At 38.6% G+C, this 24,015-nt stretch overlaps 1 protein-coding gene across 1 annotated transcript in view; it reads left to right on the forward strand.

The window, feature by feature from the left end:
* The window catches only part of LOC139687124 (putative ammonium transporter 3), a 61,753-nt gene that overhangs the window by 12,987 nt on the left and 24,751 nt on the right, over nucleotides 1-24,015 (forward strand). The window contains exon 6 of the mRNA XM_071584287.1: nucleotides 4,379-4,557. Coding sequence (XP_071440388.1) covers nucleotides 4,379-4,557 — 179 coding nt within the window. The remainder of the gene's footprint in view (nucleotides 1-4,378; nucleotides 4,558-24,015) is intronic.

Genomic DNA, 24,015 nt, shown 5'->3' on the forward strand with positions numbered 1-24,015 from the left:
AGAGGTAGTGCACTGAAAAATTCTATACTATATATTACATAAGCATCTTTCGACCCGAATTTTGCGATTTTCATCAAGTGCTATCTGGGCATATTCAAATTTTATTAATTAGCATGGAAATTATTTTGTGCTAAAATGAGTGGCGTTGTAGTTATCGAATGTCTAATTAGTCATTAATTAATGATTAAGTGAGTAGCAGCTGCCGTATACATGCTCACTACTAAGGTATTTATTCAAATATTTTGCTCAATCATACATCTACATCAAATTTTAATGGATTTAATAGTTGAGACTAGTACTTCAAAATCCGCGTTATCGTTAAATAAATCGTGCATCAAGCCTTTTATTTGATTTTCAAATTCTTTCCGACATATCATAAGAATACCTGCCTATATATAATTTTTCCGTTTCATGCTCGTTATGACCAAGGCCTGACTCTCTGTCGGAGCTATTTGATGCTGGTGGTATTTCGACCTTCAGCTTGTTCATGAACATAAAACATCGGCTTTCCATTCGCGGAAACAAGGATTTTGTCCGCTGAGGCATAAGGTACGTCATTTTCATCTCTCTCATACGAGTTGGTTATAATGGTGATTAGACCGTTTGGTAGGTGAGGATAGAACTAATCATGTAATCGACATTCAGCGTGGAAGGTGGGTAAGAGCAATCAGGGGTGATGGAGTTGTCTTTTTGTCGCATGTGCTTTCCAAAATGTTCTGGGGCACAGAAAATCGTGTCTTGTGTTTAACATTGAGCATATAGAAGCCTATCCCGCTTTTTAAACCGAGACCATTACTGTACTGTTCTACCCACTAGGCTACCACATTCCCCTATCCTAATCGTACCAATACAAGAAACATATTTTATTCAGCCAGTGAAGTCTTGCCAACAATAAGATAAAATACTAGATATGCAGCCAAAGATTTATGTTTTACAGTCTTATGCATAACATTTCTACAGATGCCAGGACTTAGAGGCTATCCTTAAGACATTTGGCATAGATTCTCAGTATTCTAACTCGTTGATAAAGCTTGAGGCACAGTTCGTGCAGAGCAATGAGTCATTTTAACATTGAGGAATATTTTCATTGCTGAATTCGCATCCACACTCCACCTCTATGAAAAATTCTTGATGCTTTGGTGGACTAGACATTATGCATATAATTGGTAAAAGAATTGTAATTTATCCAAAGGATTACTGAATCATTTCACTTTTATTACACACACTGAGCTGTTTATTGACCTTATCTTTTGTGGGTTACATCACGTTAGCCAGTCATCATCTGGAATAAACTAAGAAACGACATCTTATTTGGAAATAAGAAACACGCCATAATTTTATTTTATTAGGACGCTAAGGTATCACTGTTATGGGAACGTGTCATATCCTTTCCCTGATAAGTATAACCCCGGTTTGTAACCTTGACATTTGGATTAGTTTTTCTAATAAATAGTCATCTATTTGGACGCCACGACGGCATTAATCCTCTCATTGGTCCTTGGTTAAATTTGGGAAATATGCTATTCTTTCTTAATGGCACATCGTAAAAATGGCTGTAAGGACAATTTTATGACATCGCCCGACACAAGGTGGGTACAAATTGTTTGTGACGGTCCGAATTCGTGTTTCTTCGTTTGTTAGTCATTTTTACTAGCCGTAAAAGTCTGAATGTGGACAAATTATTTCTTTTGTCTTTCGAGACTTATAATATGAAGAAGCCTTCAATTTTCTTACCACGCTGAGGGTTAGTGTTCGAATCCCAGCGGTGGTGACTCTTTTTCAGTGGGATTCCTTTCCGTTCCCGTCTTGGTCGCTGTCGGGAAAAAACTTCAGTGAAGTTCTTTGCCCGTCGGATAAAACGATAAAATATTGGTGTTTTTATCATTGAGAGTGATCGCTCTACGTTGGCCCCGGTTTTATTATCATCCTTCCTCATATCATTAAATTCCCAACCGGCCTTAGATCTGCTCACCTATTGCTGACGGAGGCGTGGACGACTTCCAAAGCTAGCCGCTTCACACGACTGCCAATGACTGCTGAAAAATTTGAATCATCATTACCATTGCGCTTTCTTCAATAATTTCTGAGTTGAGAAACTTTTTCTGCCGATTTCAAAATATATGTGGATATGGCAAGCAGATGTCGCCACGTAAACTGGTCAATCACAGAATAGTTATACTTTGAATCGCTTTCTCTAGCATACCAAGCCATTCCATTTTGAGGCCATCTAATGTTGTAGGCATCGGGCTAATATTGCGGGCATTGTGTGTTCTTTTAAGTCGCTGGGCACGTTTTTGTGATTTTTGGTCCCGAAACGGCGGGTAAGCCGACACGAAAGCTTCGGGGATTTTTGATGTTTTTCGGGACTTCAAGTATAAAATTGAGTCAAATGCAGATTTGCATTATTTACAGTCTCAAAGCCTCGTGGGCCATTGAATGAGCCGCTTTAGATTCTCTTTTCGACTTGATTGATGACCCACTGTTTACTGATGCAGTGGAAAGAAGGAGGCGCCAAGCAAAATCTTAGGCTCCTGGGCCTAAAGACATCTACATTTTTTGGGGTATTTTCTAGCCATTTGAACCAGATATCGGTGTAGTGTAGCGTAAGGAATGGGGGTTGCAATTGAACGTAAAAAATCAAATTTCAGAAATACATTTTTGGGATAGTAAAAAAGAGAATCTTGATATAAGGCATAAATTAGAGGGGTTCAATGTAACTCAGAACAGATCAAATAATTTACATACTTTGGTGTAACATATACATCGAATCTTTCATAGGGCACACAGATCAGAAGAATATGCTGGTCGTCCGAAAAGGGACAAGGTTTCATGAAACGGGTTGAAGGAAAATACAAGGAAAGAGTAAAAAAGAGGTATCACTTCTATTCAGTTATTCTAGTTTTTAATTCAGAGGAAATCCTCTAGATTTGTTAAAAATTGCTACAAGAAAAGAATAAGCAAGATGGATATACTGAAAGATTTTAGGCTGGGTGTTCCTTGATTCACGAAGAGGCATTTAAGGCACAATTCTAAGGCATTTAGAAAGCCACAGGGTATCTGAGTTTGCTTGCGACACCGAGGTAATCAATATTGCCCCGTATTACATTGGCAGATTTAACCATCAGGATTAAATAAGAGATAGACGCCACTACTCACAGATTCAGTACTCGTTCTTCCCTCGCGTGATACACAATCATAGAAAAATCATATTTAACCACTCCAACACTTTTAATTCATCAAGCTAAATTTAATGCTACTCTCGATTACACCCATTTGGCACGATGAAAAAATGTGTGTGTATATATGCGTCCTTGGATCAATGCATATGTGCGAATATATATTTATATTTATGTGTGTACAAATATGAAGTACTTTTCCATTAAGGCCAATTGTTTTCTTTAAAACATGTTTCGTAAGATAGAGGAGAGGAAGGAAAACCGTGAACCTTTTCGGGGTGACCCCTTAGTCAGCAGAAGAATGCTGAATGTGCAATTATGCATCAATATACTACACGAGTGCTTATGTAACTCGTATACTTAGGTAACATATACTACGAGGGTCATCCGGAAAGTAGTACCCGTTCGTGAAATAAAGACACAAAAGTAAATATTAACAAACATAAAAAATTTTATTTGAAAGAGGATACTTTAAACTACTTCTCAACATAATCTCCAAGCAAATTAAGGCATTTGTCATAACGTGTGACAAGTTTCTGTATTCCTGCTGCATAGTCCTTCGCCGCCAGCTCATTGAGATACGCGAGGGACCCATCTTGCACAAATTTTTGCATAATGCAGATGGTGTTTAACAATTTCATGAACAATTGTTCGAGAAACATTGGGAAAATGCTCACAGATGTCATCAATTGTGACGCGCCGATCGTTCCTCACGAATTCGTCAACTGAGCTCACCAGTTGGTCTGTAATGACAGACGGTCTCCCCGAACGCTCATCGTCGTGTGTGTTCCCCCTCCCCATGTTGAAGTTGCGACACCACCGCCGAACAGACGACTCGTCCATTACATTGTCTCCATACACCTCCTTTAATTGGCGATGAATATCACATGGGCGAACGTTTCTTGCATTGAGGAATTTAATCACTGCCCTCACTTCACAACTGGCGGCGTTCTCAATTTTTTTAAACATTGTAAACAATCACAGAAACAACACAGGCAATGCTAGCGTCACGCAACTTGGCTCAGAGAAGGCAGACAAGCCACTGAAGCTATCTGACCTCGTCCAGCGGCTACTCGCGTCGTCAGCACTTCATGCGGCACGAACGGGTACTACTTTCCGGATGACCCTCGTAAATGCCCTCGCGGCGACTTTCTGGGTGTTGTGTAGGCGTCGAATCTTAACTTGTCTCTTTTCCCTCGCAGCACCTTCGGCACAAGTGGCCACAAGTGGAAGTTCTCGGCGAGGGCCGCCGTCGTCACGATGTTGGCGTCCTTCGGCGGCGGCGTCGTCGGCCTCTCGTACTCCTTCCTCCGTAGAAACCGTCGCTTCCACGTCATAGACCTCATCAACGCCGTCCTCGGGTCGCTGGTCTCCGTCACAGGTCTGTGACCCTTTACCTTTAAAACCTTTCTCAATTCCCACTTCTAACCCCGTTCTCCCCTTGGATGCCCCATAAACACACCGTCCCGTCATCTACACACACACACATCCACCCTTCACTTGATTTACACTCCATTCCGAGTTCAATTCATGAGCTTCTCCGTATCCGACGTCGAAAAGGTCGGCGCGAGAGGGAGAGAGAGAGAGAGAGTTGCGAACTCAACTCCCCGCGGTCCTGGCGGGGGATAATTTTGAATATGCATGTGCACCACCGAGTTCTCCTTTCGGGGGGTTCGGGCGCGTAAATCGCGTTTGGCTGCCTCGCGCAAGACCTCTCGCCCCCGCGCTCTTTTATTACCGAGTGATAAACGCAAGTGCACTCGTCATGCTTTGCGCCCGCCTGACTCGTCCAGTCCACGAAGAAGACAGAGGGGATTCGAGACAGCTCCGTGAATGATGGGCGTGAGACGCGCTTCAGGAGGCTTCCGCGTCTTCGATTTTCTTGAGGATATTTTGTCACAATACGCAAACTAGCTTTAAATGAGCGTCAGTGTAGTCACTAATGACATGAAAACAATAGTAAATAAAATTATCGGTAATATTAAAAATACTAGGTGAAGCGATAAACAATTTGTATAAAAACGTGTCAACGTGTTCATTCAATGAATCATAATCTTTTGACGCGGATAGGGAAATGCTTATAATTTATCGATCATCGTTGGGTAATGTAGCTTACAAGTTTTCAGGTAGTTAACTATGTAAATATTAGTTTATGCGCGTCACCAAAAGCAATTGAGCATCCTCGTTGGCCTGCAGACACGTTTTAACTGCTTTTGCCAAGTAATGTTTTATCCGCATGTGTTTTAACGTCTCAATTCCTTTCGTGTTGTGAAGAAAGACTTTTCTTGCTCTCCTTTCTCCACTAACTTAAGATTCTATCCTATGTAAAAATCGACAGCAACCCGCCACTTCTCACTATTCCCGCCGCCCGGTCTTCATTCGCGCACGTTCCCATAGTTCGTGGTAATGTGCACTGGTTCCTTCTTCACGAGTCCGAAATACCTTAGGGAAGTTTAAGTTTGCATGTTCCCAAATATTTCGTGAAACAATGGCATTTGGAATTTTGATCTGATTTCCCATTTCTATTGTAGTTCTCTCTTATTTGTCATTTTTCCCTTTTACGATAAAACGTGTGCATTTCCAAAGAAATACAGGAGTAAAAAACGTTGGAGATCATGTCCCTCCTGCTCTGAATTCAAAAACATGAGGGAATACCCGAAGTTGCATAGGACATAAAGGTTTATCTAGCAGTGTGATACTCGAGATCATTTTGACGGGTTTTTTGCGTTCGGTTTAAGTATAATATCGATTGGTATATTTTTCTAGCTTGGTATTACAACGTGGTACCAAATACAAGCGCCTAATTGAAACTTTTGATTAATATTTTTCCAGTCGAATCTGTACCTAATAATTAGTTTAAAATTGAATCTTTATTTTCTGAATTCATACTGACTTAATTCTTTCAACAACTTCGTTGAGTGACATATCTGCTGAATGAAGTTAAGTAAATGTTTATGTGTAATAATATGATTATAAAGAGTGAGCTGAATATATCTGGATCATTTTACTCTATTGGATTTACTATAACGTTCCTTTTCAAGATATTCTGCCCATTAAATATATGTTTTTGTATGATTCCTAAAGATAACCTAAAGATAACTTGTTTTAGTTAGGAATCTTACAAAATCGTTCCCACACCTTCTACGAATCTATCTTTCTTCCGTTCTTCTTATTTTCCGCCTGCCACAGTGCTGTCCATAAAGCTTATTTTTCTTTCCCCCCTCTTCCCCGCTATGTGTATGTATGTGTGTGTATATATATATATATATGTATGTATATATATGTATGTATATATATTAATATATATATGTATGTATATATATATATATATATAAATATATATATGTATGTATATATATATAAATATATATATATGTATATATATATGTATATAATTTTTTTCCTTTTCGATGTGCTAATTGAATTTATGTGTACATATGAATGCAACTATAAGTTTAATGACTAATATAATATGCATACGACGATGGGTTAAATAGAAGAAGGGACCATTAGATCTCAATTTTGCCCAAATAAAGACCTCTATCTAGCTATCTATTCCCGCTTACATACAAGTCTCTCTTCAAACGCAGCCTTCAAGATCCCGCTACCTCTCAATTATTTCCTTCTCCCACTTTTCTGTCCTTTTCGGATTTCCCCCAGCAACTGCCTCTCTTTGACCACCATATCTAAAACTTCATCCTTCGTGTTCCTCTCTCAACTTGGTTTCTCTCTTCACACCCAATTCTCAAAAGCTTCCATTCTATGCTCATCCTCTTGCCTTAGAGATCAGGTTTTAGACAAATAAACCACCACCCTCCTTATTGAAATCTTGACTAATCTTTTATTTGCATCTTTAATTAAGTGTACCAATGATAAATTCTCTTTTTTCCATTAAAAGTTTTCTTTGCTAAGGCATTTCTTTTCCTAATATCCCCATTTTAATGCCTTCTCTCTCTAAATTAATGCCCCACATTCTCTAGTTTATTTGGTCTCAATTTAATGTCTTTCGATTAGCTTTCATAATTCTCGAGAACATTATTACAAAGCTCGTAAAACTCACGACTACGAATATCGTATTTTGGTTTTAATGTGATTAGTATTTATCCGATATCTCTCATTTACGAGAAACGTTAATTTAATATGACTCTAACTATAAATATTTCTTTTACATTATTCTAAATGTTATTTATAAGAATATATGTGCTTCTATTGGCACACTTTGGTGGAAACCTAAGTAGCTCTGATAGTAGCGCTATTCAATTTATTTTTTGCGTCATTTGAGATTCAGACGATTTTTTTAGTGTCGGTACCACTTATAAAGTCAGATTCGAAGCCTGAAGGCAATAAAAGTATGGGTGAGGGTTTGGGGAAAGTAGGGGAAAGTCAGTATGGAGAGAGTAGATAGAAAGGGATTAGGGGTGATATGAGCAAGGGTGCCAACCGGAGAAACCTTATTGATGAGCCACGCGGCCATTCTCTTATCTCCGATTCTTGGAATATAGAGGCAAGAAAATTCATTTATTTAGTACTACATTTCATGACTTCGAACATAGTCCTTGTCATCGTGTTTGTATCCATGCCTCAATTGTGTGCTTGTTAAATCTTATTTTGATGCATTAAAATTACGGAAAATAATCTTCAAGCGTAATATTATGTTTGGAGAGTGTTATCATGAAGTAATGCCCTTAGTAAAAAAATAGCTGTCTGCATGAATCCAACTGTGTAATCACAGGTCGTTCGCCAAACCTTTGCCAAAGGGGTCACCGTGTCACTACGTGGAACAACAAGGTAATAAAATCAACGAAAATGAAAAAGCGCCAACAAAGACTAATTGTAGGATAAATATTGAATTGATAATAAGCTTAACTTATAAATATAAAACATTTTGCGAAAAAAGTACGCATTAATATAAATGAACTACATCCGACACAAAGCATATTTTAAAACAATTACTGACTAGGATTAATGACCGAAAAATTACCCTTTAGTAAAATATCATGTAAATAAGATAAAATGCTTGAAATCAGTGGATTGTGACCTATCTGACCTAATAATCAAAGCGATATTTTAAAAAAAGGATAATCTATTGAGTTAAAAGAGTCCGATAAGAGAAAATGAATACGAAAATAATACGAAAAATCGCCCAAGCTACTAAATTAAAAGAAATAAATAGATATCTTTAATAAAAGACTGCCGCATGAATCGTAAAGTGAAGTCAGAATTACGCAAAAACCATTACGCAGTTTTGCTACACTACACGAAAATGTTTGCGGAAGCTATCTCAAATTTCAAATACTTACATTCGATTATCATCTGTTTATCCCTAGTTCTTTGCTACAGAGATGGCAGTACTACTGCGTGGGGTGTCCAAACTCAAGCTGCCTTATCTTGAGACGCCTAACATTTAGGCTCCTATAAGCATGCTTTCTTATGCCTAACGAGTCTGGACGCAGCTGTCTCTACCCGATAGACAGTTCCCTTAGCCCACGAGAGGCCAAGCAACACATTTCACGTTGGGCGCAAAGAATTCCGTTTCCAGGAAGGGATTTGCACGCATTGAGCTACCCCTTCGCCGTGCGCGAACTTTGGGTCTTCCTTCCAAAGCGGGCCTACTGCTCTCAGTCCCCAAGTTATGAATTCAAGTGTATGCCAATGGTGTCTAAAAGTCCCGGTTTTCCGAGATTTTCCGTCTGTAAAATTTTGGTTTTGTAATATTTTTTTTTGTGTTTCCAATTTAATTCTGTCGTGACAACCGTTTCTTGCATGTGGATTACAAGATGTTACGTGTTTAATTTTAAGTTTTTCAAATAAATATAATGATATTTTTAACCAATTTTATATTATGATCAAAAGATAAGGAGACGGAATGAGTTATTAAGAAATATTCGCTCACCCCCAACTACGTAGGCGACAATATGTATTTTTCACGGTTATGTCCCGGTATTTATCTGGTTTAGTCCCGATTTTACCCGGATGTTTCCTTCTTTAAGCAGTAAATGTCCCGGTTCTACACCCTCTACCCCTAGGCATCTTATTCGTAAATATATGCAGGTTCATCGCATCAGTAAAAAATAATTAGTATATTAAAATATTCCATTTAATTAAATAAAAACAAAATAAGTATATGACATATAAAGTTATAAAAATAATTTATCTGAAATTTAGGAACGCTTAACTTTTTTGACAGCCAATTTGTTTATTTTTTTCCTGAAAGTTGCACATCATTGCTTTTCACTGACCGTGTCTCCTTTCATCGCCTTTGACCGATGATTTTTCATGCCCACTTTTGTTTTTTAGGTCTAAGGTGTCATTGGATCTTAGGTGTTATCTAAGGGATCCTTAGATATGATAAATTCAGGCGAATCTATCTTAAAAAGCTCGAGTGATTGGCCATCGGACACTTCAATTGATCCATTATCGTTTAGTAGGGACTCATGGAGATCATGTCATCTCCCACAAAATGAAACTGTGACTCTATCCCCCTTCATCGCCCGTCAGCAAAGTCGAACTTATGGAACACCGTTCCTCGCGTGAAGTATTTTCGGGTCGGTTGAAAGGATGGGCTCAGCGGGAAAAGTTCCGGCCTTTCGATTTCGCAATCTGTCAAATGCAGAGCACTAGGCGATTGAAATCACTCACGCGTGAACCCTGGCTCACGGCGTACCGGATGGTTTTTGACAGCACTGCTCCAAGTGAAAGAAGAAACAGTCGCTTGATATCTGCCCGAGATCGTACCCTTTTAATGTTGCTTTTTTTAATTGTTCACCGTTTTAAGCAATTTTTTCGCTACATAAATAATAAAAAATGACTTCAGTTTGTGGTTCTACGTCTGTGTGTGTTTCAGATTGTCGGTACCTCAGGAACCGATAGAGATATAGAAAAAATATTTTAAAGAATTGTACCTTTTGATCATCTATCGATAATATTTTGCAACATTTAGAACTTCTTGAATCTTAAAGAAAATCCCATCAATACGTGACCGCCGGTTACTTCCTGAAATGAACATTCATATCGTTTCATCTACAATGGTCTAAGGTGATCACATTTTCCATCGTTCACAAAATGCCCCCTCCCAGTGCATTTATCAATCATTTTTAATAAATATACCGAATATTTTATAATACTTTATTAATTTAAAGATGTGATTTTCAATCAATTGATTTTGCATCAATCAAGGTTTCGCGGATTCATCTTAGTGAAAAAAAGAAAACTGTAGAAAACATTAACATGTTTCGATGAGGCATTTTTTAAATAAAAAGTATTCCCGATCATTTTTGAAATCGGTCAAACTAGAAATTATATATGAGATTAAGGCCCTTTCCTTATCCTCGGGATAACGTTCACTTTGGTCACCTCGAATATCGTGTAAATAATTACTACCGCAGTAATCACTTAAAGCCTCTTTTGTAGGCGAGGATAGAGCTAATCTCATACTTTGGCCTACGGCACATGGGACTCGCACGTTCCAAATTTTCTGCCCGTTACTTTGACTCAGTTCCTGTCCCCGGTTTCGTGTCGTCCAGGCGTGCAGAAAAATCACACAATCGCATTTCTATCTAGTACTGTAGATAATATGGGTTTCTTAATTACGAGAAGGCAAATTCACAGGAATATCATTTATTTACATTTTTCTGGAAGTTAAGAATTCACTATAATCCGCTTTATTCGCACGAGCTTGAGAAAATGAAGTTTTAGCAGAATTACGACATTCAAAAACGTCGGCATTAATTGCTTCTAAAAATATGCCATCAAGCAAATGTTTTGTTTTTTTAAAGTGAAGTTTTAGTGTTTGATATATTTCAAGAAGAGAGATAAAGTTTTTTAGTTTTAATTTTCAGTGATAATCAGTTGTAAAGAACTTTTAAATGTCATTTCTTGCTTTCCTTTGTACGATGTGGGTATTCAGTGTCCGCAATAAAACCAGTAAAAATCAGTAAAGTGATAATCGTTGTAGAATTAGAGCCAGATGAATTGTGAGGAATGAAATTCATATGCATGAAAAAAGTTTGAATAATTCAATCTCCGCGTTTAGTCGCCATGTAGTTTTATTTAATGAGCCTAAAAAGCCTAACGTTGCTTAAACCCATGCACGTCGCCCTCCACACAACTCCTCAAAATTCATGAAATGTTAAACATGGATTATCACGCTCATTAACAAGCCGATCAAAATGAAATCAAAGACTATGTGGAAGCATTAAATCGATGGAGATAAGACTATTAAGGATTTCTAAACTTTTATAGTCTACTTCATTCCTTAAAAACTCTACGACTGATCCAGTTTCTTAAGAAAACGGCATTTTCATTTTAAGTAATCAGTCTAAGTGAACCATGCGTGCTGAGGGAGATGAGAATGATACTTCTGCCTCAGAAATTTAGAAAGACATCCGATGAAAGTCACTCTTAAAGAAAGAGAAAGGAGTTAGCGCTTCATTGGAAGGGTATTAACATGTGATATTAACCTCGGCAGGGAAGTCAAAGAATGCAAGATGGGTCCAAATACAATTACATATTATTCCTCACCATTAGAGTCCATTGTAGGCACTCTGGTTGGAGATGGACTGCCAACATATTTAAAAAATTATAACGTCATAAAATAGCCCTGTTAGTTGCTACTTACCTGCGTCAATATCAATTTTTTTCTTTGCAGTTTATGTTTTCGGCAACCTAAGACAAATATCCTAAAGACGCCACTGTTCGTCGCGAATGTAGAAAATCAAGTTTCCCCCAAGAGCCTGGTACCGGAAACGCCGATGAATTCGGAGATTTGTTTTCGTACGGAAATTGTTGTTGTTCGAGTTGCGTTCTCCGAAGAGAACAGGAGAGGCGATCGCGAGCTGCTGCCACCTTCCGACGTCACACGCAAGGAGGTGGTAGGGTGGTCGAAGGGCGGAGCGGTTAAGGGGCGATCGACAAGAGGGGCGGGGGAAGGGGAGGACCCCATGCAGCTTGCGTAATTGCTTTTCTTAATCCTCGTGTCCTCTAGAAAGCTGCGTTGTCAAGGTGACGAGAGCGGATGAAGCGAATTCAATTGTGAGCAGATTTTCTGGATGAAGCGCTGCCCAACGGCCCACCCGGGCGGTGGACGGAAGGAGGCATTAAGAAGTTTTATCGGAACTATACTTTGGAGCAGATCCGCGTCGGAAGCCTTATCTCTTGATGTTTTCCTCGTCACGAGATTACGCGAATATTATTAAGGGACTATGCTTAAAAAAATATGTTCCTCAATCCGCAGGAGACGACTTGCTGTATATAATCAATTTCCCATGGCAGAGACCGGTTGGAATTAGTCGACCGAATGTATGGAAGCAGTTATTCTGGCTCCTATCGTATTCCTAGTTAAAATATTTCTCATAACCACCTCTCTATTTTGATGGGAAAGATGAATAAATATGGGCGCGAAATGGGTAAGAAAGGAAGATATCATGAAGACTGGTGGTAGCTATGAGGAGCTGATGGAGGTAATAGCAGGAGAAAAGGTGATTTTATTATTTCACATTTTCCCAACCATTTGAACTAGGGTTAAAAAGATCACAATTATGTTTGGTGATTCGTATGGAAATTGATACCCGACTTGCTTTATTTAGACTGGGTCTTTAGTTTTCTCCGACATTATGTAAAAATTAACCATACATTAAATTTTAGTTCAGTTCCTCCAATTTCATTCCCCTACATGATTAATTTTTTTCAATTTCAATGAAGATAGAGTAGTGGATTGTTGGTCAAATTTGCCATTTGTCTACCCCACCTATTTTTAATCTGAGGGGTTATAAATGAAAGATTAAAGGAATATACATGTAAACTCGTCCGCTCGTAAAATCGCGTGACCGATTCGTCAAAACTTGTATCTCTGTGCAAAACACGCTTTATTCACCGAAATCGACTCTAAGTGGAAAATTAGGCAATTATCCACCAATTAAGCAAATATTCTCAATTCCAACGTTGCCCATAATTAATCGTAGATGTTAACAACACATTCGTTTTTGTCTCACTTTCCCCATAAGTTTGCTTACCCCGATCATTGTCATTCCGAGGGCAAGCCAAGTTACACGTAGAGGTGATTCGAAATCACCACCTTCACCTTCGACCTGGAGCTGTGTTGGATATGGTGTAAAACATCGTTTTACCCTGGGAAATCCATAATATTCTTGTAAGGACGGTATCAGTTAGGGTGGAAGGCCCTTATTTCGCTGAGGGTTTTAAAATTAAGTCGATCCTTTTTTTATTCGCCCTTAATAGTAGATCCTCATGGGATCAGAGGAAACTTTAATTCTTCCTAATGTATCTTCTCCATCGATTCTATCGAAATTTCTCAATTGACCTTAACCTTGATATACCAAACACGAAGTCACATGACAGGCCTATCTCCCTCTGAAAACCACCTTGACCGACGTCTGCCACGTTGTATCACAATGGGCAGCTCTGTAGCGGATACACAATGAAAGGTACCAGTCTTTTACATATTAATCAACACTGCAATACATATCCCACCGCAGTTTTACGAGACACCTCAACAGCCCATCAGCTGTGGACGAAGTACTGTAGTGCGGGTCACATTAGCTGTTTATGCCCGGTAAACGGCACAATTGGAATGTGCTGGAGTCGAAATCTCAGTCCTGGCTGGAGTATGGCTTGAGTAAAACCTCGCACTGACCAGTCTATTTCAGCCTATTCTCCTCAACCCTATGCTCATTTTTACTATCTTCCGTATTAAAACCCGTTTCTATTCATCATATTATAACATATGTTATAATATGATGAATAGAAACGTTGTTCTGCGTTCATGATCACCGTATATCCTCACGCTGACACTGGCATAAGAGGTTTCCAAACTACTATGTGGACACCATGGATGTCGAATTTCAACAAATTGGTCATGCGTGAAACATGATCACCACTAATTCTCCAAACAAGTGTTGTGGTACCTCGTAGAATCTGTTATTCTCCTACTTCGACAACCGTGTAGTTTGAATCTTTTTATAATCTTTGATTTACAAATGAAATTTCTCTCCGTAGAAGCCGCTTACGTCCATTTTTTCGATTTTCCCAAATCATCTTGGATGAAGTCGGATTTCTAAACAAGCCGAAAACTACCTCAAAACCGGAAATAGCCGATCCCCGATTGAAACCCGAGCAACCTAATAAATTTCCAATCACCCAAAACATTCATAATCCGACTTCTTACACCAAGCGTGCCGCGGCTGGTATGAAAAATCCTGGATTGTTGTTTTGAAATACTTTAAAATCATCAAAAAGATACGAAAACTGCCTTCGTAAAAGATGAATCAATGCAGCTTATATATTAAATTCCAACGATACACATTGAATACGTATTGAATATTGATTGACTCTTTAAGCGTATAAACCACACATAATGAAGTAAAAGATTGGAAGAAAGGTCATTGAGACGGTTGAAGAGCGTTGTTCCTCCTCGCAGAAAATGCTCCCGTTTTTCTGTGTCGCAATATAGTATACCTCCTTGCAACCAGGGTATAGAAGCTTGAGCGGGACGATGAGCCGAGGATGGGAAGTGGATAATTCGAGCGAACTTGAGTGCGTCTCTCTGTTGGAGCATGAGCCGCTCAGGGAGTTCGGTTATTCACGGCTTAAGGGAATAATCGCTTTCTAATGAAGGCCTCTCGTCTACATCAGTTAGGATTACCAAGCATATGGCTTAAATTCTCAGCGATTATTACTCAGAAAGAGTAAAGTTTAGGAAACGCCGAGAGAAGTTCCATTACCTTATTACCATTAGGCTCCTGGTGATAGGCTACCCTTTTTTCCAACTATGATGTTATTTTCGCTTTTATATGTTTGTGTACATATGCACGCGCAAGCAAAAGTAAAAAAAATAAATGTTATGTTATATTTACAATTGCTGTTTTTAATTCTTTTCGATATTTTATTGGGTAAACAGTCTTAAAAGATGTAGGTAATTAGCTTTTTAATGAAGTGATTCACATAAATCGATTTGACTACAGTTGATAGAGTTTCATAAGTTTTGTGTTTTGAGCATCAGAAATTAAAAATGAATATTCTTAGCCATTTAAATTTTTTTTCCGCAGAAAATTCGGAGAGAATAAAATTGGATAGAATTTTCGCAGGAGTTAAAAAATTAAACTCCATATTTGCCAAAAACGTGTTTATGAGAATGAAATAGCCATATGCATGGTTGCAACTATTTTAATAAAAATGGTTTATTTTCAAGCTGCACGGTTCATTAAGATAAATGTGCAACAAAATTTATAATATGCGATTTGATATTTTCAATCTTTTAAAAGGAGTGCCGGCATCGGAAAATTTATGGTGCCGTAGAGTGACAATATTTATATTTGTTTTTAAGAAAACTGAATACATTTATCTAAATACATTTATCCGTGAAATTTAGCAATTTATTTTTGAAAACATGGTGAAAATATTTTGATGCCCCGAGTTCTGTCTGAAAACTTTTAAATAATGTTATGGAACCATCAACGTGGATTTGAAATCAAATGTAGCTGGGCCCGAGTCTTAATCTGATTCTTTACTAACGAGCGAACCTATATCCGAAGGTTGAAACAGATTTTTATATAATTTTGAAAATCAAGACTTGTACTGAGTAATACCGTTCGCCCTACGAATATAAACATAATGGTCTGTTCAGGGCTAACAACACCCTCGTTATAAGGGCGTTATTAGTATCATAATTTCTTCTTATTGCTTGAGATTCATGAAAATAGTTAATACCTTTCTATAATGGTTACAGGCGGAGACGCAATTATGAGAAGGCGACCGATTATAGAAAATTGATTTTATTACATAGAAGAAAAAGGTACTTCAAATTCTTAAAGTATTTTATGTTTTCGAATGGTGATAAACTTACTCGCAATCAACGTCAAATTGTTAAAAAACACATATTAACACATTGAGAATAATGAGAGTCGATGAAATTTTTTTATTGATAGAGTATGTCGTCTTATTTATTACACTAGTATACTTGTAGACTAGAATATGTTAGAAATAAGAAAACTGGCGAAATATAAGTCTAATAATTTGAAAAGCCAATAGTATCAAATGTGACGTTGTTCTTTGCTTAAAGCTATTATTTGGTGTTGAAAAGTCTTGTCAGACACATTGCGAGTACCTTTTTCAACTATATTGATTTATGAGTGGAATAAATTTCAAAATTAAATGAAACAAAAAAATAAAATAAACTTGTCAATTCGGTAAGCTTTGGATGAGAGAAAGGTAAGTTACGTTAAATTAAGCAAAACTGACAGCGTATTTCCTCGGAGAGGTTTTTATTGTAGTTGTCAAAGGTCGAACTTCGCGTACTCCACTTATGGTCTAAAATATTCAACATTATAGGAATTGTGATTTTTTATTCATGCGCAATGTCCCATTGACGTTATAATATAAATTTATATAAATATAAAAAAGAGGAAATGTGTCTATTGCCTTAAAAAAATAATTTCAATTTCGAATGGTTTTGATAAACTCAAAAGACAAATTCACGGACTTATAAGAACGGAAGAATTTCCATGCCCTGAATTGTCTTCCTCTAAGTGCCAATCAAAATGTCCATTCCAGCTTCGGAAGAATACAATGAATGCTGTGAGCTATTTTAAATGATTTTTGAGGGCCACTGTGAATAATATGCGTCGTCCGTTTCAAATGACATTCTCCGTCTCTTTCTTCATGACGTAACCGAGAGCCAGATCCATCGCTTGGAACAGCAGCGATACAAATCATCCGTTCAATCTTTAGTTGAGATATGCGGTGACTCTGATGCATAATGGGCGTCTAGAATGTATTATGCGCTCAATCGATCAATGCTTTCTTTATTGAACCGAAGAAAAGAGGATGGCTTCCGATTTACGAAACAATTCATATCGCCGCCATAAGCCCCATGCAGCTGAAATGGAATTTCTCAAAGTCCTCGTAGAATTGAGCCTGGCTGAAAAACGCATCACGTATAGAAATTAATCTTTCTCAATCCAAAAAAATACACTTTTGTCAAAGCCTAGTAGTGTGCAATGCAAAGGTCGATTGTCCATAACTTATTCTCGTTTATTAACTATTACAGTAACTCCGCAGTTGAAGTATCAACAAGGTGGATATTTAGATCAAAAACGCAAAATGATATCCCAATTATTTATCCTAAATTTTGTAGTGGAAAAAGTAACGTAATTCCGAAAATCCCCAGTTAATCAATATGTCTGTAAGCATTTCATATGAAATCTTCGGAGTAAAAATGGCGTAATATATTTTTGTTAATGACATTTATAACTTTATACCATTGCAATAGTTGATCAATTTATGTTAACCTTATCATATCAATGCTGAATGAGAAATCACTTGTCCTTGTCATACCAAAAATGCAAATTAGTCTTGCAACAATCATCTTGTGTAGCGATCATTTTTCCAGAAACAATCATAATTGTATGCATATTAATGCGGTGAAATGAAAAATAATTTAGATCAATCGGGAATCGCTAAACACATTTTCGAAACTTCCCCTTAGATTAATCGCTCATTAGACAGGCCAAAATTTTAAACTCAACGCCACTGAGAGCTTACTCATACGAGCACACTTACATAGAGACAAAATCATGAACAACGAACCGGAAATAATCGACATTCCCTTATTTAACTTGGTTTCCTGAGTTTAAATGTAACCAGGCTACACAGTACAATAGAAAACACATCTCCCCCACTTCCTCTCCCCTCCCCACTCCCAGGCTCGCCACCCCCCCACCCCAAGAAATCGTACTCCCGCTTCTTCCCCCATCTCCCGAAAGCATTCAATTTCAAATTTTCAGTTCATCAAAATAAAGTCGTTTCTCCGGAGGAGACCGACCGCGAAAATTGTTCACTTCCTTCGCGATTGAGTCGGGCGTGGGCCTTTCAAAATCGGCTTTAAATGAACCGGGCATCCGACTAATCGCTTCCGTTGCCTGCCCGTGGTCAAGTGGATAACATACTCACTTGACCACGGGCAGTACTTCGCTACTGTATAATCCCCGTTGTCAAAATGTCCCACTCCAGTAGAAGGTCACCCGGTCGACCGAAATATCGATATAGAGTTTTTCTCAAATATTCATTATTGGCTCTAGGATTGAACTTACATATATTGATGGGGTATTGCACCACTGGACTTCGTTGGACATTAGTCTTCATATGAACTGACTCCCTGCCGCCAATTGAATCAAAACACCAAAGCAATATGTAATCGTAACTTACTTCATTAAGAACTTCTTTTATATAAGACATTCATTTATTTGTGATCGATTTCATGGCATAAGATTGTATGACCATCGGTAGTTTTTAATATGCGCATATTATTTTATTTCGGAACTGGATTATTCCTCTCGATCCAGTTGTAACGGTGCTATGATAGGCCATTTGAATTTTGAAGTCGAAGAAGGAAATTTTTCAGCGTCATTCGTAGAGTATATTTCGCAAGGCATCCCCTCGAAGAACTTTGGTTCTTGGAAGAGCAAAGCCATATGGCTTTGCTCTTCCAAAGGGCTCGGAGAACTATTAACTCTGTCCGTATTCCCTCACCGTTCCCTGCCCGCCGATGCTGCTCATTCCTCGTTATGCACCCCTCGCCCAGGATCTAGGCCACCCTCGTGAATTCATTCAGAAATTGAATTTCGAGTCGTGCGTCGGGGCCGTCTCCAATGACGTGCAGCCGTGTAGTACACCGCATGCGTGGGCGAATTTGCGCCGTTTAATGGCGGCCAAGGTCGCGACGGCGTTCTGATGCCGGCCCGAGATGAACGTGACGCCTAGTAATTAGGTGAAGTGCGGGACGTCGGCCCATTGAGGCGAAGTCGAACTCCTCTCACGTGCGCAATACGGGGGGGGGGGGGGGGGAGGAAAAAAGAATTCCCAGCAACAAAAATAATACCGGGAGACGCGAGGGAGAGCGGCAAGGAGAGGGATAAAAAAAAGTTCCACTTTGAATTCATTAGACGCGTCGTATTTTTTCCCTGCTTCCTCCGTGTCGAACAAGGGCGTAATGAGCATAATGATGTACGATCCAAATGCCTTCTGCTCTATTTCTCGCCTTTCGAGCAACACTTAACGGCTGGCACAAATGCGGATGAATCAGTTGCCAAAATCTACTCCCCTAGTGCGCGGTTGATAAACTCCGAATGAGCTCATATTGAATAATATATGAAACGATAACATTAATTTTCACCGCGGGAAGTAAAGGAGAAGTAAGGAAACTTTCTTTCAGATCTTAATAAAAAAAATTTATCAATAATTTCCAGTGCAAAGATATCGTTGAGTTCAAATATACTTTATGGTGCTTTCGAGATCGATTATTAATCGTTCGATTAGGTGGTTAAAACTGAAATATTAATCGATGTATTTATCGAAAGTATACTATTAATAAATCTATTTAATGTAACTCATTTGCGAAATTAAAAGCGGGAGTCTATAGCACACCCGTATCTTTAAATTGAGTGGACAATTATCCTTTTTCAGTGCAAAGTGTGTAGAAAATGTGCAGTCAGTTTGCTTTTGCCCTTCAAAAAGTTTCAATTATAGTCTATATGCTTATTTAGCGCTAAAAAAATGTTAGCATATCACTAAGGCACAAAACTTAGAATTTACAGTACAGAAACTAAATCCTTAACTAAATTAGCAAATAAATAAGCAATTACTATTGATGGAAATTTTGAAATGAATTTAATAAGTTTCTATTGCCTATTTAGCTAAATCGTGGCTTTTAGACTGGCATCAGCCATTCGGCGTAATTTCCCTAAATGTTGCCATTTTCAGGTTCAGATTTGAAATAGGTCGTGCTTAAGGCAAGAGTAGCAGGTAGCTAATGAAACATCTTTAATTGGGTAGAAGACAACGTATTTGTGTCATTTATGGAATTTCATTATGCATTCGTAGGTTTAATCTAGAAAATGGCTTTAAAGTAAAGAGAAAAATAACTATCAACATTTATCTTTCGGTATCCGTCCATCCGACGCCTAATTTGGGGATACGTGAAAATGACGTGGCATAAGATGAGTGATCCTGATACAGGATAGGAATAAGTACGGCATCAGCTTGCTGACCTCTTGAAAAAATATCACAACCATAATTCTTTAAAAGAATCTAAGAAATTACAAGTGTCATGCACTCTTAACGTCTTAATTACAAGTGTCTTCCAGTCAGAATTGCATGAAAAATCATCCATGATAGTTTTTTATATTAAACCTCGCATATAAGCCCATGAGTGAACAGAGAAGAGTGCTTTCTTTCAACGGTTTACTTCGAAAAGTCAACTAACCAATATTTTAACTATAGTGCCCAATGAACATTTTAATACGATAATTATTAAAATTTTATTTTTCATACGGTTCTTTGCCCCTATTTATTTTGAAATATGAAGTTGCATATTCATTTCACTCCAGAATTATTTGTCAAAGTTCGCAGCTCCCAATGGCGTGGAACTACTCTTGAATTCTTTAAAACAAAGGGTTTATCCGCGAGAGATCTGGCGTAACTTCAGGTCATGGCGGTCGTTCATTTCGTGGCCGAAATGGAATGGGTTGAATGATTCCTTTCGGGTCGTAGTCACCGTTAGTGAAACACAATAAATGCCTTTACTTTTCATTAAACGCTGTCTGAATCCACGGCAAGAGGTGGTGCGCAGACGTAGGCGAAAGAATTAATGGCGTGATCATTGGCGGAAGACTCAGTTGGCGTCGTACGGTTGTCATAATGGGTTATCTGATCGTTTCCATTGTCCAACCGATTCGAGGCACAAAGAGGAACATTAAAGATTAATGGACCGCGTAATGGAACCCGCGGAAAAATATGCACGTGCTGGTTCATTTTCAAATTTCTATGATAACCTATTTTGGCTGCTTCAATAAATTTTTCTCCCATAGAAATCAACAAATTACCTATTTTAAATTACTCATAATTCAATTCATGGTACATTTTTTGGGTTTAGTGCTTATATTTAAGTTCTTTTGATGAAAAGTCCATTTCCATTTTTCTTTCTTTCTAATCATATAATCACTTATGTATGCATCACGTTCCAATGCAAGTATTTGAATTCATGATCAATAAAAATCAGCACTCATGTCAATCGCTTAGTTTTATATTCAGGCGGCATTTATTATTTTCTTCCTGTTCAAAGATATCTGATTGTTTTTTTTTGTTTTATATATATCAATGGCATTGAAAAAATTCAGGGAAAATGCGAAAAATTTCGCGATAGAAATTTATGACGCAGTCATCCGCTAATGCGCATTACAATGTTACAATGTCAAAGTGTAACAATCATTCACCTTTACCGTTGTAAAGGGATCCGGGTTTGCATTAAATGGTCTACACGGTATCCATTGATTTTAACGAGGTATTTACCACGAATTATTGTAGATACATTGCAATTTTTTGTCCAAATGCATATATGAGACTTTTTTTGGACGATAATGAAGGATATGAAACAATCATAATTAAATTCCAAATGCGTGAGATCTATCTTCTTCAAAGACTGCATTTAGCTAAACCATAAAAATTTAAGAGTGATAACATGCAGAAATGTTAATATTATCATTATTTATGGAACTCAAAGACAAAAAATTTAAGAAACAAAGCATTTAGGCCAGATTAATATCGAAACAATTAAGGTACTCTGAGGTACCTGCATGACCGAGCAAATTTTATTTAACCACTCGTCTAGGACATTTTCATTTCGAGTTTTCTCAGTGAAGATGTTAATGAGTTGGCAAAGTTCTCTCTATTGCCATTTTGTTAAACCAAACTCATTCATGAAACTAAAACGACATAGAATTGAATGAGGTAAACATATGCTGACGAGTTATTGCGTTTCCGAGGAGAGAATTTGAAAGTTGCTCGGAATTCAAATGGTACCGATTGAGTTAGTAAACAGTGAGCGGCACTGCGCCTATATTGACCGGGACGTCAAACACCTACTCCATTCAAAAGATTTTAACAGGAGTTTCAGAAATAACTTTGCAGTTTCCACATAAAATAACTTATTTATTTTCTACTAGTTTCGCTACACTGTAGCATCTTCAGGAACGTACAAAGAAAATATTCTTTTTATATTTAAATATTAAAAAAAAAAAAAAAAAGGTTATTTTCTTCGTACGTTCCTGAAGATGCTACAGTGTAGCGAAACTAGTAGAAAATAAATAAGTTATTTTATGTGGAAACTGCAAAGTTATTTCTGAAACTCCTGTTCGCAATGGATTTCCACAAAGTCTCGGCCTCAACCATCAGTCACAAAAGATTTTAGTTACCAAACCGAAAACGGTCAACTAAACTGAATGTCTAAGGCTCAGCTTTGTGGAATTTCTTCATCAAGGAAGAAATACTCATAAGGAGGAAGTACTTCCTAAAATTTTTCTCCAAAATATTTGCTGTCACGGCCTAGGTTTCAACATGGTGTCGTCTACGAGAACACTTGGGTGTTATTCTCATCTGAAATTTACGCTAAGTTTAAGTTTTAAAAGGTCATATTACACTGACGATTAACTTTTAACTTAAATTAATGCCAAATTTAGTTTTTTGTTACCTCATATTCCCGTTCATTAACGAAAAGTCTCAATTGTCTCTCATAACTGGGCATTTCTCTAATTTTCACAATAACTAACCCTTGGAATCGATACACAATTCTGCAACCAGACCTAAGTGTTCCAATCTATATCGTGACAATATATTCCTAAGTGAAGTTCACAAAGAGCATTATTTCTTCCGTGACTAAGACAGTCAAATTAATCATATCATAATATATCCCTTTGGGGACATAATATTCCTTCAACGAATCTTTCTTTCCAAATTTGTATAAACTGACCCAAAAGCTCTAATCGTCGAGATCTGAATATACATGTGGGAGACGACGACGGCGGAAGCGAAGCGCGGCAGGCTCGTCCGCCGTTAACTCGGTCTGTGTATCCGGCGGAATACTCACGTGCGCTTCACGAGGGGGACGCCGACCCTTCCTCTCGCCTTGTGCCCCCGCACTCATGCGTCACGGACGACGCGTGCCCTCCTTTGTCGATCGCGGCGGAGGCGAGGCTTCCATAAATGTGACTGCGTGGGTGGACGGTGGTAAGGGGATCGTGGCGGGACGCACACATAGGAGCATGGGGAGAGAGCGGATCGAGACGAAGGAGACAAGGAATGATCACGCGGACGAAGGGATTTCGCGGAAAAGACGCGATTCAAACAAATGAGGCGGAAGATGACCGCTGGAGAAGGATGAGGACGTTGTGTGGGACGGAGTTGGGGAGGAGTGAGAGAGAGAGAGAGGTGATGAAGGGGCCTTGGAACATGGAATGGAAGAGGTTTTTCATAACGAGGGGATTTGATAGACGGTAATGATGCCGCGATGGGGGTGGCCGCGGAGGGAGAGAGGGGGAAAGGAGGGAGCCGGACGCGTAAGTCGAGAAGTGATATGGGACGTCCTCCGGGAGGGGTGCGAGTACTGGGGGATGGTGTGCATATGTGCGTGCTTCGGTGGAAGGGAAAGGGAGAGGATTACGGGAAGGGCAAAGGAGGGGGGGGAAGAAGGAAGAGGGAAGGATCTGAGATGACGCGGTGTTAGGTGGTGGGGCTTGGGGGAGTGGAGGAGAGTCGGTTGGGGGAATAAGTCACGGCGGAGGTGAATGGATGGATATTGGGGGGAGAGGGCGCGGAGTGACGGGGTCGGGTGTGGGATGAGAAGACACTCATACTTCACGGGAGGAGTTCAAGGGGAAGGATAAATAAAGGCGATGTGGCGGAGTGAAATGCGAGTGGAGGGGTGTGGGAGAGGAGAAGGGACCAACGCGGAAGGAGTGTGGGTTGATACTTACGTTGAGTGGATCTTTATTAT

This window comes from Hetaerina americana, unplaced genomic scaffold (genome assembly GCF_022747635.1).
Source record: "Hetaerina americana unplaced genomic scaffold, ioHetAmer1.1.p SCAF_1, whole genome shotgun sequence".
NCBI lineage: Eukaryota > Metazoa > Arthropoda > Insecta > Odonata > Calopterygidae > Hetaerina > Hetaerina americana.